Source organism: Hemicordylus capensis, chromosome 1 (assembly GCF_027244095.1).
Source record: "Hemicordylus capensis ecotype Gifberg chromosome 1, rHemCap1.1.pri, whole genome shotgun sequence".
Lineage (NCBI taxonomy): Eukaryota > Metazoa > Chordata > Lepidosauria > Squamata > Cordylidae > Hemicordylus > Hemicordylus capensis.
The window spans coordinates 408,020,738-408,043,972 of NC_069657.1; the positions used below are offsets into that span (position 1 = coordinate 408,020,738).

At 39.7% G+C, this 23,235-nt stretch overlaps 1 protein-coding gene across 12 annotated transcripts in view; it reads left to right on the top strand.

The window, feature by feature from the left end:
• CDC42BPA (CDC42 binding protein kinase alpha) overlaps nucleotides 1–23,235 on the top strand; it is a 281,126-nt gene that overhangs the window by 148,098 nt on the left and 109,793 nt on the right. For all 12 annotated transcript variants that reach the window (XR_008319045.1, XR_008319037.1, XM_053307023.1 and 9 more), the window contains 8 exons: nucleotides 21–269; nucleotides 878–957; nucleotides 2,018–2,184; nucleotides 4,845–4,967; nucleotides 13,651–13,784; nucleotides 16,094–16,336; nucleotides 18,488–18,598; nucleotides 19,422–19,669. Coding sequence is in view for 10 of the 12 variants with exons in the window: in XM_053307023.1 (XP_053162998.1) it covers nucleotides 21–269; nucleotides 878–957; nucleotides 2,018–2,184; nucleotides 4,845–4,967; nucleotides 13,651–13,784; nucleotides 16,094–16,336; nucleotides 18,488–18,598; nucleotides 19,422–19,669 (1,355 nt within the window). In the remaining 2 variants the exon portion in view is untranslated. The remainder of the gene's footprint in view (nucleotides 1–20; nucleotides 270–877; nucleotides 958–2,017; nucleotides 2,185–4,844; nucleotides 4,968–13,650; nucleotides 13,785–16,093; nucleotides 16,337–18,487; nucleotides 18,599–19,421; nucleotides 19,670–23,235) is intronic.

Sequence of the window (23,235 nt, forward strand, 5' to 3'; positions counted from 1 at the left end):
CTCCCTTTCTTTCTTTTAAGGAAAGATTTCAATTTCCTCCCCAAGTGACAGATGTGTCTGAAAATGCCAAGGACCTAGTTCGAAGGCTCATCTGCAGCAGAGAGCATAGACTTGGGCAAAATGGGATAGAAGACTTTAAGAGCCATCCATTCTTTGCAGGGATTGACTGGGATAACATTCGAAACTGCGAAGCACCTTATATCCCTGAAGTCAGCAGTCCAACAGATACATCAAACTTTGATGTGGATGATGATTGCTTAAAGAATTCTGTAAGTCACATGAGCAGCTTCTCCAAGACTTACATTTTTGTTTCATTCTCTGAATTCTTCCAGAGTATAGCATGTAAATGTTAGGTAAAATGTAAAGGTTTTGTCTAATCTACAAAAACACACATTTTTCTTAAAGGTAAAGAAAAATTCAGAGGTTTTTAAAGAAAATCATATGTTTTGATAGTTTGTTGACACTTGCTGAGTTGCAATGACTGTTTAAAACAGCAATATAAATATAATATTTTAAAAATTACCTGCAGCCTTCCAAGGTGGGAGAGACAAAGCCTACAGACACAGCACTATAGTATGCTCTATCTTCAGGCTGGGTGCTTGCTAGCTCTCAAGAAGTGCTAACATTTTGGCTTCCTGGACCAAAAAGAGTACTTCAGTACCCAAAAGGGTCAAGCAAGTCATACATGTTAGCTCTGTGGTGCTCTTTCCACGTCATGGATCATAGCATTGCAACTCTCAAAGAGAAGCAAAGAGGTGGTGCTTCTGTGCCAGAGCCAACTGACATAACCTGGGGTGAAAAATTAGGTAATGATTAATTGTACCCTATATTCAAATGCATCCGCTTTTTTTCAAGCACTTGTTCTTTCATTTTCTAGGAGACGATGCCCCCTCCTACACACACTGCATTTTCTGGCCATCATCTGCCATTTGTAGGATTCACATACACAAGTAGCTGGTGAGTAGAACCTTTAATATTCAGCAGCATTACATTAATCTGGATACATTATTCTAGTAGAACAGCAGTTTATTTTATTTACAGTTTTATCAGACAAGTGCATATTCCAATAAATTGTTAGTCATAGTTTTTTTTTAAAAAAAATCTACAACCCATGAATTTCTTTTGATTCCTTTCTATATACTGAATAGTGGCTGAACACAACATAGATACTAGGTCACTTTTCTGGATGAAATCAGTAGTAGTAATTCATTGCTATCCCACAACATCACAAAAATATTAATGCAAAATGTATTTGGATTGATGAAGAACTGCTGAATTGGTATAAGAATGTGATTTATGATTATACATAGTACAGGACCTATGTAGAGTCCTGTAGTGGAGAGGAGAGCTGGTCTTGAGGTAGCAAGCATGACTTGTCCCCTTTGCTAAGCAGGGTCTGCACTTGTTGCATATGAATGGGAGACTAGAAGTGTGAGCACTGTAAGATATTCCCTTCAGGGAATGGAGCCAGTCTGGGAAGAGCAGAAGGTTTCAAGTTCCCTCCCTGGCTTTTCCAAGATAGGGCTGAGAGAGATTCCTGCCTGCAACCTTGGAGAAGCCGCTGCCAGTCTGTGAAGACAATACTGAGCTAGATAGACTAATGGTCTGACTCAGTATATGGCAGCATCCTATGTTCCTTTGACCTACACTGTGGGCCACCACATGTTTAGGTGTATACATTTTGAAAATTGTGGAAATATGACAAGAAGTGTGCTTGTCAGGGACACATAGTTAACTGTAAGTCCTGTTGAGTGTACATACAGTGATATTGCAGAGTTTAATGTGTGAATTGTCTATAGCCTGTGCTATCGTTGCCATGTTAAATGTATGTGCTGCTTTTTATTTTTATAAAGTGCTTGGTACATATTATTGTACAGGAAACAATAATATCTAATTTACATATCCTAATATGAACAGAGGTGCTATAATAACTGATCTAAGATACAGAGTAAATTATATTATTAGTATAATCTGTTGTGCTTTTGTGTTCTAACAATTGATGAAACTATCTTTTCAGTGTCCTTTCGGACCGCAGCACTCTAAGATTTGCAGCTGGACAACCCACTATGGACCTTGATGCCAGTGTTCAAAGGACACTTGAGGATACCTTAGCCACAGAAGCATATGAAAGACGAATAAGACGCCTAGAGCAGGAAAAACTTGAATTGAGTCGAAAACTTCAAGGTATTCCTATCAAATGTCGTTTAATCATTTATTTGATTTAAATTGACATCATTTGGGGAGCTATCAGAGAGAGCTCTGTTCTGCATGATGGCAATGAGAAAAGCACAGGACAGGGCCTTCTTAGGACAGGGCCCCCAGGCTTAGGAATGCTTTTCCAGCTGGCATCTGCTCTTCCGTCTCCATTACAGATGGCTCTTCACCAAGTTTTTATATGAGAGTACAGTTTTTACTGCTGTTGCTTTGTGGGTTTTTTTTGTGTGTGTGTTACTGTTTTATATAGGTTTTTAAACTTTTAAATAGAGATATATTATTTTTATATTTGTATTTGAGCCATTTTTGGAAGCGTGATATAGAAATCAAATAAAAATAAATAAATATTTAATATCTTACTTTTTGGTATTTTAATTGTGCATTTTTTGAATTATCTTATATTAGTATTTTAATGAAAAGCCATATAGAAATCGAACAAACAACAAACAAACTGTACTTCATATTGTGGAAAGACGAGGTATATTTTGTGGGCAGACTTGAGGTATATTTTGTGGTCTTATGTATGTGATAATGTTTACTAATAACTGAAATATTAAATTATTGTATATGGCATTGGTAATAACTTAATGCATTTGCCAGAGTCATGGTTTTGGATATAAAGACTAAATTTTTTGCAAGCAGAAACTGGAAGATATTTGAAAGATTTTGAAATGCAATGGTTGTGATGGGTGGAAAAACTATTCCACAGCTTTAGGAGGAGGTTTGCACTAGAGGGAGAGAGAAGGGGAGGGGAGGAAATGAGAAAACAAGGATGAATGCATTTGAATTTTGAAGTGGAAGAGTTTAGGTAGGATTCGAGAAGAGAAGCAATCATGGAAGTAGGAGAAGAGAGTAAAGTGACTAGGCTGATTTATGGTGAAGATGAGATGATAGGTGGAATTGAGGATGGGAGAAGAGGTTTGCGAGAAGAAACATGAATGCTCTTAAGAGAATTACAATAATAAATTAAAGAGATGACAAGAGTGATCACATTTGCAATATTAGATGAAGTATTTGACACTGGATATTCTGGAATCATTCATCCAATATTGCAAAGGAGGATAACTCTGATCATCTCTTTAACTTATTACTGCAGTTCTCTTCTCAAAAGCTCAAATGGTGAAGGGTAAAAGAGAATGTCAGAGTTGTAAGTGGTGAGAAGCTGTCCAACTAGAGATCATGAAGAAGGAAGTGGATATGTTTACAAAACAAAAGGGAAACTGGCTAGATAGAAAGAGTTCAGTTGATGCTATCTCCATAGAAGTGGTAGCAGAAGCCATAGAAGCAAACAGTGGAATGGGAGAGAAAGACTTGAAAGTGAATAGAGATACCAGCCAACTTCTTCAAGCTTGGGATTGGAGAAGAACTCTGAGAGCTCAAAAAAGAATTTTTTTTTAAATTTCAAAGCTATTCTCTGAGCCTAAATATGGAAATACCCTCCTTGCTCTCCAACCTCCCAGTCATCCCCCCCAAACGCACACTCCTCCCCTTTATTTACTAGTCCCAACAGTGGCAGCAGGGAAGACAGAGGGTATTTTCCTCTTTACACCCTCAGTTGCCTTGGGACCTTCACTCGCTATTGTGTTTTTCCCCCTGCTGCTCTTTGTTGCTCTGACATGCCACAGAGCAGCCTACCAGGAGCAAAGGCACACTTGGGTGTTCTTAAGGGCTGCTGCAATGGCAGTAGCTCTTAGTAAAACTCCAAAGGGTGCTACCAGGGCTTTTCTCATGATGATGCAGAGTGCTGCTTCTCTTTAGCACATCAGGGCGGAGAGCGGGGGGGAGAAAACTCCACCCTGCTCCCCATGCCTGCCACTTCTATCACCAGAATGAGAACGTAAAGGGTGGTGGAAAGACTGACAGGGAGGAAAGCTACCATCTCCCAAGGTTCCACAGACTGACTGAGAAAATCATCCGACCTCATTCCAATTTTGTGAGGGGGGGGAATAAATCGGGTTGGTCCAAGGCAAGGCAGGGAGAATTCACCCATCTCTAGTAGAGAAGTAGACTAAACCTTGAAGAATACCAACAAAGGGAAGAAAAAAAGTAAAGGAGACATTAATATGAATCATAATCTAATGAATAAGGTTTTGAAGAGCTAATTGTTCATAATTTTCTATGAAATTAGACAAATAACATGAAAATAAGATTTAATACTATATGATTTAAATATGTATAAGTAGTACCTGTTTTATACATTTGGTACAAATACTGTCACTTCGTGAGACAAATTAATTTCTGCTTTACATATAATACCTCTCACTATTAATGTTCTTTGGAATAGTAGAACAGCTTGGCAGTTTAGTGCAATTTTTCCCAATGTTCCAGACTATTGAAGGGAAATGGAGGTTGCTTTCTTACTCTCAAAGACTGCAAGTTTTCCTAAAGGGAAGGAAGTTCAAGCAATCTGGAAAGAGGAAAAGCTTTATAAAACGCATATAGATTTTTTCCTTATTGAATGTGAAAGAGATAATATTCTTTGCTTAAGGCCAGACATTGCCTTGGGCTTTCCTTGGACAGAAAACTATGTGGGAAATTGGTCTCAAGATGTGTTAGCCTGTATGCTAAAAACATGTATTGAGTCTTATGGAAGCAGCCTTTCATGAGTACTTTTCTTCTTCTTTTAAAAGAATCAACGCAAACAATCCAGGCCCTGCATTATTCAACTGTAGATGGTCCATTGACAGTGAGCAAAGATTTAGAAATTAAAAGCCTAAAAGAAGAAATTGAAAAGCTTAGAAAACAGGTGGCAGGTAAGTTCCAGCTCTTTAATGTTATCTTTTGGTTTTTGTTCAGTGAGAGACCATCCTAGCAAGAGAGCCATACGCTTGGAGAAAATGGTTTTCATTACATTTTCAGAATAATGTTTATAGAATATAATTTGTAGTGTATTGCTTGCTTCATTTGTGCTTTTTAATGTTCTGCTTAAAATTTATTAGAAAATAAGGAATAAACTGTGTTTTGCTGCACAAATTTCTACTTTTACATTTGTCATTCAATGATAAATTCAGCCCCTGTTGTAGGGTGGAAGTGGAGAGGCAAAACTTTTTCCTTCCTCTCCCATTTCCCCTTATGTGTTCACTCATTGAAACTCACTGGCAGTAGATTGGAGACAGATAAGAGCATGTACTTCTACACAGAACACATGCTTAATTTTTGAAATTTACTGCCACAAGATGTGGTGGTGGCCTCAAAAGGAGTTCGATAAATTCATGGATTATTAATAGTTATTATTCCCAGTGGTTAAATGGAACCTCCAGGTTCTAATTCTTGTGCAAGCTCAGCACCCACTTCAGGTAGGCACCCTGGGTAGCCGCCTCGCTCACCAGCCGTTAAGGCTGGCCCTGATTCTCACAGTTCTTTATGTTCTAAGGTTTTGTTTACAGGTTTGCAAACCTTGTTGCTGCTCCTTGTTCGGAGTCCTCCACTTTTGCTAGCTTCCTCTTTTAAGTTGAATAGTGATTCTGCATTGGGTGCATTCACGCCATATCTGTGTCTGTCTCAACTGTCACTTTTCTTTGGTGGTGGCTTCTCTCTCTGACAATCTCTGTGAGTCCTCCTTCACTGTATTGTGGGGTTCTGTCAGCTTCTGCAAGAGGATTTCAGGTACCAAAAATTTAATGGTGGAATTGACTTAAAGATCAAAAAGGTGTCACACTTGGAACAAATGTAGCATGCTTGAATGAGCAGGTAGATGAGGCGCTTACTTGTTTTTAGGTCCAGTATCCATCAGTGTGATGAGATTTCCATCAAGTAAGGCTCTTGTGTTTGTCTTGAGTTATCTGTTGCTTGTAACAGGGATGTACCAGGTTTATTCTGAGCTTCAGCATCTCCACTGTAGTGAAGGTCATTTTGTGAGCCTCAGCCTGTTCTCCAGTTGGTTTGTGTATTCATGAAATGCATCCATAACATGCCTTGCACTGTTATGAAATACTCTACCAGTATGAATACTTAGCATTTATATAGCTTGTTGTAGAAACTTGTTGTAGAAATCCAAGCTAACCATAATCAGAATTAGTTTTTAAAGTTTCAAATTAGAAGTTAGTTTAAAAGCTAAAATCTGAGAATTATAAAATTAGAACCTACCAAATATAAGCAACAGATGAAACATTTTAAAAACATTTAAAAGATGTATGTTTAGTTGTTGCTTTTAAAACACTGAGGGAGGGAGCACAGCGAAGCTGATGCAGACATCTGGCCAATGCTTGCTTTGTGATTTGCTCGTATAGCAATTTCAGTGGCCAGTTTATCCCGAGCCATAAGCACACATGAGTGCACAGTAGCACTTCTAGCTGTGCCTGTCAGCTCCATGATGCATTTAGTTTTGCAGGCAGCAGAGAGACTCTTTGACATTCTAGAATGGTTTTTCTGATTACCTTTGTGAACACAAGGAGGGCAGCTATAAAAATTAGGAGCTTGCCAATCTTTATAAGTGGATACAATTCACATTTATACATATAGAATTAAATGTTCTATCCCCATCATCATGCAGCTGTTGTCCTTGGAGCGTGTAGTCTGTCTTTTGAGTTAATATAGGCTCTTGATATTTCAGACATAATGAATCTGTGATCACAGTTCTGCTTGTAATCATACTTACTTGCTAGAAACAAAGTTCTAAATAAACAGTGAATCAACTAAATTCAGAGTGTTCTTGGCATTTCAAAATAGTCTGTGATTTGGGCAGAGTTGGAATTAAATTGGAAGATAAGATCATATATATATATATATATATACACACACACACACACACACACACATATCTGTATAATGCTTATATATATATATAACACACAAAACAACTGTAGGTGGAATAACTGCACTGAATAACATTGGCCTCCCAATCTTGTTAGGGTATGCATGGAACAGTTTTATAATTCATTTTGTTCTTGTGTAAATTGCATATCCAGGTTTGAAAACCTAAGTGAAATTTATGAATAGTATATAGATAACTTTACTTGCTCCAAGTACTATGCTGAAGATGGGCTCAAATCAGTATACAAATAAAAGATCTATAGACTGAGACTGGCTGTCTGAAAGATAAATTATTTTTTATTGTTCTTTATGATGGTGACATGTTTATGTTGAAACATAAATATTTTTCCAAGAGGCAAATGACAGCAACTGCTTTGAAAACTTTGAAATTTATTGTGGATGCCTGTATCTTCCCCCTTGATAGTAAGGAGGAGGTGATTGCACTTCTGCATCCTGGAGTGTGCTAAAATAGGAGAAGATTTCAACCTTTATAGATGTGTGTGTGGGGGGGGGATTAGCCCTTTTATGGTGTGCATATTGAAATTTCTACATGGGATATTCAAATCTAAATCAAAAGTTACAGTGACATCGTCAGTTTCAAAGAGTATGGCATTACTGATCAAGTTGTTCTAGTAAGAACTAATCTGCCTACTTTCCTTTCACTGTCTTTACAACTGGACTAAATTTGGTTCAAATAGAGGTCCACAAGTTAAAACTCTTGTGCCTCAAATGTTCACGCATCTGTCATCTTGTATCGGAGTGGATGACATCATTACAAACTAGACCATTGAGGTGTCCCTGTGTGTCACTCACTACAATTGTACCAAATTTGGTTCAAATTGGTTAGACTGTCTAAAGTTAGTCCACTTGAGCCTCAAACTTTCACTCGTCTGCCATATTGGATTGGAGTAGATGTCATCATCACAAACTAGGCCATTGGGACATCCCTGTGTGTCCCTACAGGTGTAGCAAATTTGGTTTAAATCAGTTAGGTGGTTCCCAAGTTAGACCACTTGTGCCACAAATGTTTGCGCGTCTGCCATCTTGAATCAGGGTGGGTTCTATCATCACAAACTATGTCGCTGAGGTGTCCCTACAACTGTACCCAATTGACTCATATTGGTCCAGGCGTTGCAAAGTTGATAGGGACACACACACACACACACACACACACACACACACAATGCCGAGTGATCTCATAAACCTACTGGAAAGGCTAAAAAACAACTAGCTCTTTGTTATCAACTGGGATAACTTTCTGAGAATAGAAAGTTGGGTGTCTTCTGTAACTGGGATGTTGATGCACAAGCAAAAGGATTTTTACAAATGCACAAGAAGCAGACTGTACCAGGTATTTAGAATTTTTTAAAGTGCTGTAAATGTAGCCACAAAGATACCAGAATGGAAGGTGTTACAAAACTGGACTCATTCCTTCATTTATCAGGGCTGCTCTTGACATTGCATTTCTATGCTTACATTGACCTTTTTAACAATGCGGTCCCAGATTATTCTTCACCATAAGAGTTCTTTAATCTGACTGAGTGCAGATCAGAAACAAGAAGACCTTGGGTTTCACAGGAGCATCTGGGAAAACTTGCAGTTGCCATCAGCTCGTCTGGTGGCTACTCAGGAATGGGCCTTTTCCACTGCTGCCCCGAAGCTTTGAAACATGCTCCCTGCTGAAATAAGAGCCTCCCCATCTCTGACAATTTAAAAAAATCTTTAAAGACACATCTGTTCACCCAGGCTTTTAATTAAATATCGTTTTAATAGTTTTAACATTGTTTTAAAATATTGTTTTAAGGTTTTTAATTGTTGTAATGTTTTAACTTTTTGCTGCCATTTTTTGTTATAAACCACCCAGAGACGTAAGTTTTGGGTGGTATAAAAATCTGTTAAATAATAATAAATAAATGATAGTGATAATTAATAATACTTAGCTTGATCCTTGCATAGTTAGTTTCACAAGCCGACATGACAGGCAGCCCTATGTCAACATTAGAGGAAAGAGCTCTTTTCCACTGCCTGGAAGTGTTTTTAAGTTGTTCTGCAGAAGCGCTGCTCTGCTATACCACCAGGGTCACCTTTCAAGTTGCGCAGCAGCCTTAGGGGGTCTCGAACATCAATATAGGGCTACCTGTCATGTTGGCCATTGAATTTAAATGGACTTATTCTGAACTAAATGTGTGTAGGGTTATCATCTTTCTGAGGCTTACAAGAGTGCCCTTCCTGACATTGGTTGGAAACAAAGATTTAAATCAGTGTCTGTCAGAGGCAATCAGAGGCACTCTTACCCCTGGACTTTGGGGCTGAAGTCTAGGGCCTCCACAGCCTCTGGGGGCCACCAAATCCTCTTTAGTCTGTCCCAGGGGGTGCGGTCCACAGTGGAGCATGATGATGCTGAATTTGCAGGGGAGTGTGGCCTCCAAAGGCCTTTAGGTCAAGGTTCCAAAATTACCTAAATGCACCTCTGTCTATCATCTATTAAAATGATTTTCCATCCTGTCTTCCTGCTCCTAGGCTAACAGTTGTATAAGCAGTTTTAATGCTTGTGTGTAACAATGGTTACTTTATTGAACACCTGCTGAAGAACATCGTTAGTAAAAATAAATGTAGTAATGTGTCAAATTTAGAGCTCTGTTCAGCAGGGGTTTTAGTAAATTATGACATTTTTGTCTTCCCATCATTCTAAGATATAATAGCCAAGCATATGCTTCCGGTTTCTTCTGAGGGCAAAGGTATAATATTTTGTTATCTAAGTTACATAGGAAAAAAACTTGGAGGAATCTTTAATAAAGCGAAAAAATGTGAAGGAAATAGTAGACAGCAGAACAAAACAGTGCATGCGTGAAGGAGAGGTTTATCTTGGCACGCTCTAACTGCATATAAACTTTCTTGTACTGGTGATTTAAGGAGAGGGTTAATAATTTTTGGCATTTCTTAGGCAAGTTTTCTCAGCTATTAAAATGAGTTGAGAATTTTACATAGTAATATCTGATTGTGTGTAAAATCCCAGTATTCCAAAATCTTTGGCTGGTCTTTCTATAATATTTATGATGAAAATGACACTGGTCCTGATCCAGAATAAGTTGGCTGCAAGCGTAAGCCTTATTGAAATTAATAGGACTCCCTTTCTCTGGCCTGGGATCCAGATATACATTTTGAAAAAATGTTCATTTGTGCATAAAACTTTGTTATTTAGAAGTTTAGTTAAAGCTTCTTTTTAAAAGGGGGGGGGGACATAAAACAAATATCCCCAAAATGTGTGTGCATTTGTTATTCTCCTTAACTTTTTGATTGTCACTTCTTAACTATTGTCTTCAAAACATGGTTTTCAGAGTTGTGACATAGTTGGAATATTTTGGATGTATTTTCAAATTCTTATTTGCTTTCCAAGGGATTAACAGTTTATTTTTTTTTTAAAAAAGCTTTTAGAAATATGTTCCTTTTGTGTAGTTACAGAAGAAACAAACCAAGTGGGAAAAATAAACACAAATGGTGTTCATGTTGGAATAAATAAATGAAGCCATCTGAATATAAAATGAATATGATCAACAAGATATTGCCCACCAGCTTATGGATGATACAGTATTTCTGCTGTCGTCGTTTAAAATACACGCACGCACACACACACATCTCTCCTGCTATTTAACTTCCTAAAACATACAGCATTACTTATGATTTAGATGGCATCCAAAATTTAAAAGTGTGATGTATGAAAGCCTATGTTGTGTTATATGCTTTATTGTCATTTTATATCATTAAATAAAATGGCAACCGATGTAATTTGGGATATCACACCATTGTATACTGTGATTATGCATCATAAAACTATAAACCCAAGCTGGCAAATCAGTTAAAGAGAAAAGTTCAGTGTTTAAACATATAATCAGGATACTTAGAACATAAGATTATACTTGCTACGCTGAGACTGTATTTACTTGGAACTGAGTTCTCTTGAAACCAGTGGGACTCAGAGCATATATACATTCATACATACATACATACATACATACATATTTATTTTCTCTCTCTAACGTGTACCCAGAGCTAATCCCATGTGTTGCCGCTCTCGCGAGAGTTCGCAAGCGAGTTGCAGGCAGGGAGAGAGGGAAGCACCAGCAGACAGGTGGGGGGGGCGGGGCGGTGGGGGGGTGGACGGGGAAGAAAATGGTTGCAGCAGGCGGGGAAAGAAAACAACAGCGGGGTTGGTGGCCAGAGGCGCAGATGCTCTGTGCCCGGTCCAACTAGTTTTATTTAGTTGGTTGGTTGGTTTCTTAGATTTCTATACTGCCCCATACAAAAAAGTCCCTGGGCAGTTTATTTCTTTAACATATTTCTATACTGCCCAAAACTTGCCTCTCTGGGCGATTTACAATTAAAGTCATTTAAACACTAAAATAATTAACATTAAAATAATTTAAAACCCAACATTAAAAGTTTTAAAACTACAAATCTAAAAACTGGTTCACAATCTAAAAACCATTAAAAGATTGACACAATTAAAACAATTTAAAAATGCTAGTGATCCATAAAAATGCCAATAAAACCCGAAGCTTTAAAACTTTAGACGAAAAGCCTGGCTAAACAGGATGTTTTCAGGTCCTTCTTAAAAAACATTCAGAGAAGGGGAAACCCTAATTTCATTAGGAAGTGCATTCCAGAGTCCCGGGGGCAACTCTAGAAAAGGTCCAGTTTTGAGTTGCTACCAACTGAGCTGGTGGCAACCGCAACCAGACCTTCTCAGATGACCTTAATAGGCGGCAGGGTTGATGAAGAAGAAGGCATTCTCTGAAATACTTTGGACTCAAGCCATTTAGGGATTTATAAGTAATGACCAGCACTTCGTATTTCGCCCTGAAACATATTGGCAGCCAGTGTAGTTCTTTTAAAATTGATGTAATATGATCTCTTTGGACAGCCCCAGAGACCAACCTGGCTGCTGCATTCTGTACTAACTGCAGTGTCCAAACTATGTACGAGGGCAGCCCAAAGTAGAGCACATTGCAGTAGTCAAGTCTGGGTGTTTCCAGCATATGCACCACTTGTTTTAAGGTAGCTTTATCTCCAGAAATGAATGTAGCTGGCAAATCAGCCAAAACGAATAAAAAGCACTCCTGGCTCATTGCCTCCAACTGAGAAATCAGGGAGAAGTTCAGGTCCAGAAGTACTCCCAGGTTACGTACCTGCTCTTTTGGGGGGAGTGCAACCCCATCCAGCACAGGCAGATTTAAACCACTTAAATCTCGAATCCCACAATGAATGCCTCTGTCTTGCTTGGATTCAGCCTCAGTATGTTCTCCCTCATCCAGTCCATTACCGCCTCCAGGCAGGCATTTAGGAAAGTTAGGCCATTTCCTGATGAAGTTGACATGAAGAAATAGATTTGAGTGTCATCAGCATATTAATAACACACAGCACCAAATCCCTTGATGTTCTCTCCCAGCGGTTTCATGTAGATGTTAAAAAGCATTTGAGACAGTATGGAGACTTATGGGTCTCTATACTGGAGCTCTTGTTTTGAAGAGCAGCAGTCTCCAAGCAACACCATCTGGAACCTATCCGAGAGGTAGGAGCAGAACCACTGCGAAGCCGTGCCTCCCACTCCCAACTCCTTCAGGAGTCACAGAAGGATACCATGGTTGATGGTATCAAAAGCCGCTGAGAGAACCAAAAGGATCAACAGAGTCACAATTCCCTGTTGATTCTTAATTGTAGATCATCCAACAGTCCGACCAAGGCCAAGCATGTCAGCATTAAAGATTATTAGATGTACCTTTGGTGACTTCAGTGCTTCTGTTTGTCATGGTAGCTGTGCACAGTATGTTGGTTTCTGCTCATGTATTCCTTTCTGTATTAGGCTTAATTTCCAAATGTTTGTGCATCTGGGGTATTCAAGGCCAAGGGAGAGATACAGATATGTTTTTCCTCTTTCTGCCCTCATGCCTGACTAGAACCAGAGGTAGGCTTCCTCTGGCCGCTTCTAAGAGCCCATCACCAACGAAGCGGGGAAGCAGCTTGCCTAGGGAGCAAGAGGCTGTTAGTTCAACTCCCTGACAGTGTGCTTTCCAGACTGTGCCTAGTAAATATATATTTGTAGTCACCTATCTCATGCAGCAACGATATAGGAAAATGCTGGAGGCAGATGCTAACTTCAGTGATAACGGCAAAGGCATCACCTCATACTGCGCAGGAGGAAGGCAGTGGTAAAGCAACTCCTGTATTCTACCAAGAAAACCACATGGCTCTGTGGTTGCCAGGAGTCGACACTGACTTGAAGGCACAATCTTTAATCTTTATAGCCTCTTTGCCTGGCTGGCTAAGGATTTAAGAAACCTCCCCTCTATTTGGGAAATGGGGTTTGAGTGCATGCAACTGCACACATGCTCTTAAACTTCCAGTTCTTGCCCAAGGCTGCAGTATGCACCAAATTTAGCAGCAGCTGCCTGTAACCATAGCACAAGGAACAGAGGCAATGGAGCAGGTAGCAGCTAAAGAGAGTGGTGATCTTGCAGCAGCAGCCGCATAAATTACCACTTACAATATACTTCGCCTTGTCTTGTTGCTCTCAATTGGTGGTTCTTTTTTCAAGGTGGGTTTGGCCCCTGTGACTTTCAGTTGCTAATCCCTGTTGAACAATATTCAGTGTTAAGTTTAGTGTTTACAAGTGCTTTTCTTTCCTAGATTCTGGACGACTAGAACAGCAACTTGAAGAGGCCAGTTCTGCAAGGCGAGAATTAGAAGATGCTGCCAGACAAATCAAAAATTTTGAGAAGCAAATCAAAACACTCAAGCAAGAGCGGGATGATGTTAATAAGGTAAAATGTATTTCATCTGTGCAAAACACTTGTGTCCATTTTATTTGTAGAACATTTCAGTTGAGATTACAGCGATCTTAACATAGATGTGTAGAAAAAATGATTAGGCTATATAAACATACTATCAACGTGTCTGCATTCTGAGTGTATTTGTGACACTATTATTATTAAAAACATCACATGCTTTGCCAAATCTGTGATTTGATTGATTCCAGATTTTATAAAGTTCCATGGAGTCACTGCTGTTTATATAGAAAACCTTGTTATCAAAGCACCTCCCTACACACCTTTGGATTTTAACCTCCATTTTGGGCAATGAGACTGTCAAGCAGACAAAAACTAGTGCCTTGAGGCACAGAATATATTTGTGAAATGATATGTCATATAGTTCAGCATTTGTGTGTTTAGCTTGGTAAAGGCAGAAACCGCATCCAGGGCTCTTGATGTAGCTAAATTGCCAGCCAGGCAAGGTAAGGGTCTTGGGACAAAGGAAAGTCTGAATGGACAAACCAATCTCTTCCTAAAGCAATCAAAAACCCTCCAGCCTACTGAATGAATTGACACACCCAGAACCCTGTCTGTGTTGTGTTCCCACTAGGTAGCTTTCCCTTTTCTATCTAGCTTCTACAACCCTCAATAGAGAATATTGACAAACCTCTCTCTGCCTTTTTATGATCTTGTAATTTCCCTTTCAGAAGCCCCCCTGCCTTTGCTTGAGCCATGATAACTGACCCTAACCCCATGTGCTTTCAGGATCTACCTTGCTGTTAGATGTCCAGCTAAAAAAACCCTCTTCTGGGACTCCTAACTAAGGACCTGCTTTTGTATTCCTCTATTGCTCCTAAACCTAGTTTATTTCAGTTTGATTCTGTTGGTGGACACTGCCATTCCTGGAATTCCCAGCCAAAATCAGCCGCCTTTGCATTCTGCGTCCTCCCCCACTGACCCCAGCAAGCTGGTTTGTGTCACAGACCATGTAGAAGCCCTGCTTTTTATGTGGTCTGTAGTTTCCAGAAGTGAGCTTGCTGGTGGATGTTCCGCCTAATTCTGTTCTGGGACTTCTTGCTGACTGCTATCCCTTGTGCTTCCCCCATGCATCATCCACCCGGTTTGTTTGTGGTACACACCATGTACAAATCTTGCTTTGAATCAGATGCCCACCATGCACTCAAGTGCCTTGGAAATTAGGGTACCAGCCTTGCACACCACATGAAAGTCCTTACTGGAACCAGTCTGAGAGCCCTTCCCCATTTCCAGCCCCCTCAGTGGAATAGGAAAGATATACAAGGTTTTCTCTTTGCCCGCTTCCTCCCTCTTCTTTCCCCCTTCTCCAGTTTCACTTTCCTTGCAAGCAGCCTGCTTGGTCAGCCCTCACTCCCTCTTCAGACCTGCACTTACAGCCAATATTCAACAGCTGTTGTGGTGGTCTCTTTCAGTTAAACATATGTCTTCCTTTTGAAAAGTTCTGGCCTCCCAGCACTATTTGCCACCTTGGGACTTCCGTTTCTGGACCGGATCCAAAGTTATGCAGAGTTGCTGGTTTGGTGCTAGTTAACGTTTTGTGTGCCTTTCCAGATGAACAGCTCTCTGCTTCCCTGGCTGGTTGGAGTTGACTGCCGAAGGGAAGGGTTCACCTAGCAGATCAGTAGTTTTCCTAGTTTCAAAGAATAATTTCCCCACAACAAATGTGGTGTGCCTGCCCCAGACATGCAGACTTGGATGCTTGTGTATATAAGGGACACAGGTCTGAGCTAACATAGCAGTAACCTTCTTGGGCTCAGTTATATTTTAAAGTCTGTTAATAGTGGTAAAATAGTCTGGTTATCCTGGGAGCTTTAGAAGAATGTATGTCTACAAATAAATCAGAGGAGGAGGAGAGGAATTTGCAAATTCAACCATTTAGGGAATAATCATGGAGGGAAGCTCAGTACAAATTAAAGTAAGAATAATAATAATTTTATTTTTAAAAAACCTATATTAAACTCTGTTGCATTGGCATTTTAAATTAAACTACAGCTGCATCATTTATTTATAAGATTAATTATTTTCCATAATGAAAGAAATGGCTTTGATTGTGGCTGTGCATAATTAAATGAACTCAGATTTGGTTTAAGAGGTCCCAGTACTAACATTTTCAGGGGAACATCTTTCTTGTTTAAAAATATGTTTAGATTTTGTACAAATGTGTATTTGGGGTTGGAAGGTAGGTGTTTGTTTTTGTTCACATTTTTAAAAATAGGAACTTTGAACACATTTTGTTGCAAAATTCTAAAATTGAAGGCCATATCATCTTTTGTTTTGAACTGTAGGAAATGATTGAGTCAAGTGAGAGATTAAAGACCCAAACCAAAGAACTGAAAGATGCACATAGCCAACGGAAACTGGCCATGCAAGAATTCTCTGAGATGAATGAACGACTTACTGATTTGCATTCACAAAAACAGAAACTTACCCGTCAGGTCAGAGATAAGGAAGAGGAGATGGAAGTGGTGATGCAAAAGGTAGAAGGCTTGAGGCAGGAGCTACGCAGAACAGAAAGACTGAAAAAGGAAGTAAGTCACTTTGGGGATCATGACTACATGAAACTTTGCTCAGAACAGAGTTTCTTTCTTGGTCTTTTCAGCAATTTGTGAATCAAATAAAAATATGTGAAATAAATAAATTGTGAATAGTTGACTGCTCTTGCATTTGTTCACAATTCTCTATATAAGCTCCCGTTTATTTCCAGAGAGTTGCATTTTTCAGTCTAGAACCCTAAAGATTGGAAGAGTGGCTCAGTATTATGGTAAAAAGTTGCTAAACCAACTTTTAGAAGCTGATTTGATACTTACTAGCTTTATAAGATTAACAGACAGAAGGAGAAAAATGAGTGTTTTATCATGGACTCCTTTTATGGAAAAATGAACAGGGTAAAAGCAGCAATGCCATTTCCCTATTGTAATGAGTGGCCCCTTCTCTCTGCAGCTGCCTGTGCCGCCTCAAAAAAATCTCCCCGAGGATTCCCCAATCCTCGGGGACATAATTTTGGGGAAATTGAAAAATGCGTGAAAATCGCACACCGCCCATTCACAAATGACAGAAAACAGTGGCACATTGGTGGACATTAAGTCTGGGTCTCAGCCACTAGATTTTAAATATAATATTTGAACATATGGATCTGCCACTGGAACATGTGATGACCACTGCTCCACCTAACTCCGTGTTGTCCACACTGACTTCAGATGGCAGTCTTTCCCACTCTACTAGAAATGCTGGGGATTGAATCTGGTACCTCCTGCATGCAAAGCATGTGTTCTAAGACTTAGTCACTCGTCTGATTATGGGTGCTATTTTGTGTCATTTTTAATATATGGATGAATTATTCATGAATTTTATATATCGTTAGTATGCTAAAGTAATAAGCAAAACAGTCTGAACAGTGAGTGTTAAGGACTATTTGACGGTTAGAGGATTTAGCTACATCCTAAAAATCTGCTTGGCAGAAACTGGAGACTAATAACAGGATTAAGGAAGAACTTAGTATGCAGTTCTAAGCACACTTACAAGTAAGTAGGTCAGTGGAACTTGTTAGTAATTGTGTTTAGGATTGAGATGATAATTGCCCATAGCTTCTATATAAAAATCTCAAACAAGTCATAATTAAGCTGAAACTCAATCCAGATAGGACGGAAGTGCTCTGGGTTGGTAGAACTGATTATTCAAGTAATGAGGTAAATCTGGTCTTGGAAGGGGTCACCCTCCCTCTGAAAGACAAAGTCCACAGCTTGGGGGTGCTTCTGGATACAACACTGTCCTTGGAGGCAGGGGTGGCGGCAGTGTGCAGAAGCACCTTTTACCAACTACGGCTGGTACGCCAGCTGCGACCCTACTTGAAGAAGTCAGACCTGACCTCAGTAACTCATGCGTTGGTAACATCCAGATTGGACTATTACAATGCGCTCTACCTGGGGCTGCCCTTGAAGACTGTTCGGAAGCTTCAGCTGGTTCAGAATGCTGCCACAAGGATGCTCGTGGGTGCAAGTCACTTCACGTATATTACACCCATCCTGCATCAGCTTCATTGGCTACCGGTCTGCTCCCAGGCTAGATTCAAGGTGCTGGTATTGACCTTTAAAGCCCTACATGGCTTGGGGCCGGGGTACCTGTCGAACCACATTCGCCCATATGAATCTGTTAGGGCCCTCTGCTCATCATCTCAGTCCCTGCTCATGACCCCGCCACTAATAGAGATCCGGTTGGCGGGAACTAGAGACTGGGCCTTTTTGGTTGTGGCTCCTTGGCTTTGGAACGCCCTCCCTGAAGAGCTTCGCCATGCTCCCTCCCTCGGTGCTTTAAAAAAAACTTAAAATACACCTTTTTAAGGAGGCTTTTTAATGCTCCATTATTATTTCGTTATATCTGGTAGGTTCTTTAGCTTTTTATAACTTTCAGTTTTAATTTGAATCTAATAATTGTGGTTTTTTATCTGACTTTTTTTTTAAAAAAGTTAATTTTATTACTTTTATTGTATCTGTGTCTATCTTATTGTTGTGAGCCACCCCGAGCAGTAGTGCACTGGAGGGGCAGGGTATACATCTTTTAAATAAATAAATAAATAAATAAATAATAAGGAAAGGATACTGAAATATGTTAATTCTTTCTCTATGCATTGCTAAAATAAAAGTTCAAAAGAATGGTTACTATGCTAACATTTATTTTTGTAGCTGGAAGTACATGCTGAAGCTGCAGCTGCTGAGGCATCCAAGGACAGGAAATTGCGTGAGCGAAGTGAGCAGTACTCTAAGCAGCTGGAAAATGAGTTAGAAGGACTAAAGGTTGGTCTTTCCTGACATCAGCACTTTAAAATATAATAGCTGCCTAATGGCTTCGAATAGTCACAGTCAGATACAGGGCAAAGGGATATGCCCTTTATTATTGTTCCTAGTTGTGGAGGGAAAAATAAAAACAATGAACTTGTAAGCAGTGCCCTATTCTGTATCCATCCAGTGCATTAACACAAATTCTTTCCTTCTCGTTCACATCACTCATTCACATGTGATGGTGAGGGGTTCAGTACTGTGCGATGAGAAAATCCTAAAGTGTGTTAGCAATTTTTCTCATCTATGCGGAATCTGAGATTTAATTTTGTGAATTGACTGTGCTATGTATTTTAATACACCTGGCACAATTCTAATCCATGTAGGAGAACAGGAATCTCAGAAGTAGAGTTAAACTTTTAACATAAGAAATTCAGTGTGTAATATAATAGTAGTTGTAATTTTATTTTTTCAGTCAAATAAACATTTAAATAGATGCTGAAATAAGGACAAATTATTTCAGAACTAATACTATCAGCTACATAAGAACTTGAAGCAATCAATTTTTCTGTGCAGTGTAGAGTGTTAGTCCTGGCTGTTAGTTGATTTTTAATTTATTTTAAGTTTATATCTGCTCCACTTTGTTAGAAACAAGTCTAATCTGTTACTTTACTCTGACTGTGATTTGAAAAAATGAAATATACAATTTTAATTGCAGTCAATTGTATGTTAGTATATAAATATGTATACACCCAGGGTCAATTATTCCTAAGCGCATCTTTTCCTAGTTCTGCAGCTCGTGGAAGCTAATTCTGAGATGTCCTCTTTTTTTTTTAAATAGCAGAAACAAATTGGTCGCTTCCCAGGGGTGAGCAGCACGGAACATCAGCAAGAGATCACCAAATTAAAAGCTGACTTGGAAAAGAAAAGTGTTTTTTATGAAGAGGAGCTATCCAAACGAGAAGGAATACATTCAAATGAAATAAAAAATCTGAAGAAAGAACTGCGTGATGCTGAGAGCCAACAACTTGCTCTCAAAAAAGAGATCCTGATCTTGAAAGACAAGTTAGAAAAGACAAGGAGAGAAAGGTACATACAACATAGTTATTTCACTAATGACTTACATGTCCACTTTCAAAAACCACAGCCTCTGGATTTCTTTGAGAGGTTTTAGAAAAGCAGACGCCACAGTTTGAAATAAAATATAATAGCTACATTTAAAATATGCAATGCTTTAGCATACTTATATGAAGGGTCCCCAAATGGTGCTATTCTGAGCAGTAAGCCTAAGGCAATGGAAAACCTGTTACAGTCTCTTAATTGGAGCTAAACTTCAATCCTTACATGGAAAGTAGGTCCCATTGGAATGAGTGGGACATTTCTGAGTAATGATGCTGAAAACTGGGCTTTGTCATTAAGAAACAGCTCAAGTTGTTAAAACTGATGACTTTACAAACTGTATACCACAGCTGTAATGCAATTCCTGTGGATAGTATTTATAAGCAGTATCAACAGTTTCAGCTCTCTATTTTGGGTAACTAGCCCCTTCCAGTGTCTATTTATTTATTTACCACATCTGAGTCCCACCCTTTTTCTAAGGAACTCAGCATGATCTACATGAGGTCATCCTATTATATCCTCACACCATCCCTGAGAGAAAGGTAAAGCTGACACTGTCAGCTTGGCTGTGCCATCTAATGAATTCCATGGCTGAGCAAGGAGTTGAAGCCAACTGGTTCATGTCCAACACACTATCTCCACTGGCTCTTCAGTAGTGCACTGTGCAGAAACACAGGTAGATGTGCATTAGTTAACATAACACTCACTATATGTGCATACATAGATGACATGTGAGTGTCATTCATGTTGCCATTTCCGGCAGTAAAATGCAATGAATTGGGTGACTTTGCACTTCAAAAAGCACCGGGGGCTTTCCTTGCATTGCCTTGTAGCTTGTTCCCCACTATTTGTTTTTGACATAAGCAAGTAATATGTCAGAGATCAGGTAGTGCCGATCACAAGAACAGTCACTCAAGGTATCCTGAGGCTGTTCAGTCCCAAGTTTGATCGAGGGCTAACATCGACCATCAATCCACTCTATGCATAAGCTCTTTTTATCTGTTCTGACAGGATGATTTGTTTTTCTCTCTCTTGTGGTGGATGGAAGTGACACTGAGAATACCCTTTGGTGGCATTTATCACTATAAGACAAGTTAATTGTAACAACATTTACAATGGCAGTGAGGAGAGGGCTTGCTGGGAGGCTGGGGGTCTTCTCTTTTACTAGCAGAAGTTCCCTTTGCTTGCTTGAGCTGGGAAGTTTGCAGAGCTGACCCACCCTCCCCCTGGCCTTGAGTAGCAGAATTATCACCGTCTGCTGCTCCTGTGCTAGCTGCAGCCACAGTCCAATTGCCCTGACGAGCTAAAAGTGTGTGTGAGATGTTCCAACTGCCAGGCTTTGGAAGCCCACTTGAGAGGTGGGGTCTGGGGTTCTTTTGGTTTAAAAAGGGACCAGGGCTAGCTGGAGGTTCAGCTGCTGGCACAGGCCGCCTGCAGGTATCCGCCAAAGGGGGCCGTCCTTTGGTGGTGGGACTGAGGGCTGGGGCCAACTTATTGTTTTGGATCATTGGAAAGAAGAGTCCTGCTCACTTCATTCTTTAGTTTTTTGGTTAGGCTTGATACAGGTATGTGTCCAGTGTACATGGTACACTAGACTTTACAAAGTCTTTACAACTTATATTTGGCGTGGAAGCTAAAATGGGCACCCTAACTTTCAGTGCCCATGCTTTTTAGAGCATGACTGGAAATGTAAAGCATCTTCGCTCTCACCTTAAATGGAAGGTTTCTGAATGACTAGTTTTCCAAGCTTTTTAGAAAGGAAAATCTGACTGGGCGCTTTGGGAAAGAGGTATAGCGGTGGCTCTTATACATTCTGTGTTGGTGGCGCCTCATATTCATAGGCAGTATACCTCAGATGCAGAGCCTCTTTGTTCAGTGGCAATCCTCGCAAGACCCACTGAAACCACACTGCTCCCTCACATGGCCTTGCCAGTCCATTTGCCATTTGCTGCCGCCCGGCGTTCCTTCATAAGTCCATTTGCTGCCTTGCTGCTGCCTCGTGTTCTCTCACAAGGCACCTCACCACCTAGCTGCCATCTCATTTGCCCTAGTATGCCACTCCTGCCACCTTGCTGCTGCCTCAGTGGAGGAAGAAAGCAAACGTCCATAAAAGGAAGGCAGGGGTAATATTGTGGTTTAAACTATACAAGTACCACATTGCTCACTCTCTTTATGAGACAACTATGTTCAAATCAGAAAGTTACTCTCTGGAACTTGTCAGGAGTTGCCCCTCCCATGGCTTCAGATCCCTCAGTGGGCAAATTGACAGTAAGCACCCTTAGTTTATTTTAACCTGCTGTTATGGTGACTTCAGAGGCTAATAACTGAGGAAATACTGGATGGATTTTTTCAAAGCAAAACAGGTTTTTGCTTCAGCATGTACCTAAAGTTTTATAAATATTTAAATGGGTATTTTTAAAAGTATAAGATTGGCTGATGTTTTCTAGAGTGTAAGTGTACTTTTTTTTTTACGGCTGTATCTCAGTCATTTGACATGCAAAGAATCTGCCCCCCAGATTCTTTGAGGGGCAGGGAGCGGAGTGGTGATATCACTTGTCACCTAGTTGTCTGTTGATGTTCAGGCAAATTGGACAGACAGTTTCGGTTTTATGATCAGTAGAATGTTCAGGGTTTATAATCTGCAGGAGGGCCAAAGTTGAGGAGCCCTGGTCTATATACAGCTTTTTCCAGTGTTCCACATAGCACACATACAGTGCTCAGGAGCCACATTAGAAGAGAAAGCAGAGAGACATGGATAGTTCTAATTATCTCCATTCCATTTCAAAATGAAGACTAAATCTCACCCTTTGTTTGAAATGCCAACAATGTGACGAGAAATTTGAAGACTGAGAATTTCAGCACTATCCCAAAACCAGGTCACTAAGAACAGGGCTGCGCCCATTTACTAAGATTTTACTTAGCGGAGCCCATCTGATTTGATGCAGGCTTATGCTTGCTGCATTCAGAATTATTTGTTTATTTATACATTTCTATACCGCCCCAAACCAAAGTCTTGGGGCAGTTCACAATAATAAAAAATACAAAAGCACAAAACATTAAAATAAAAAAGCTGCCTAAAAACAAAAACAATTTACAATATTATTTATTTATTTTATACATTTCTATAATTAAACAACTTTTGGAGCATTTCTTGATATACAAGTTCCCTGTTCTGACAGGGACCAGCGTGGAGAGCTGGTCTTGTGGTAGCAAGCATGATTTGTCCCCTTAGCTAAGCAGAGTCCACACTGGCTGCATTTGAATGGGAGACTATATATTCAGTCATGAAACTCATTGGGTGACTCTGGGCCAATCTGAGCCTAACCTAAAAATAAGCATGTACATCGCTCTAAGCTCCTTGGAGGAAAAAGCGGAATATAAATGTAATAAAATAAAATAAAGCATAAATATAATAGTTGAAAGTTGAAACAACTCCATCTTAATGCTACTGGCATTACTGTGCCATTATAAGAAATAGTTCTATATTAGTGAAGGAATCTTATGTAATTATATTAGAGGAAAGAGGAAGCACCTGT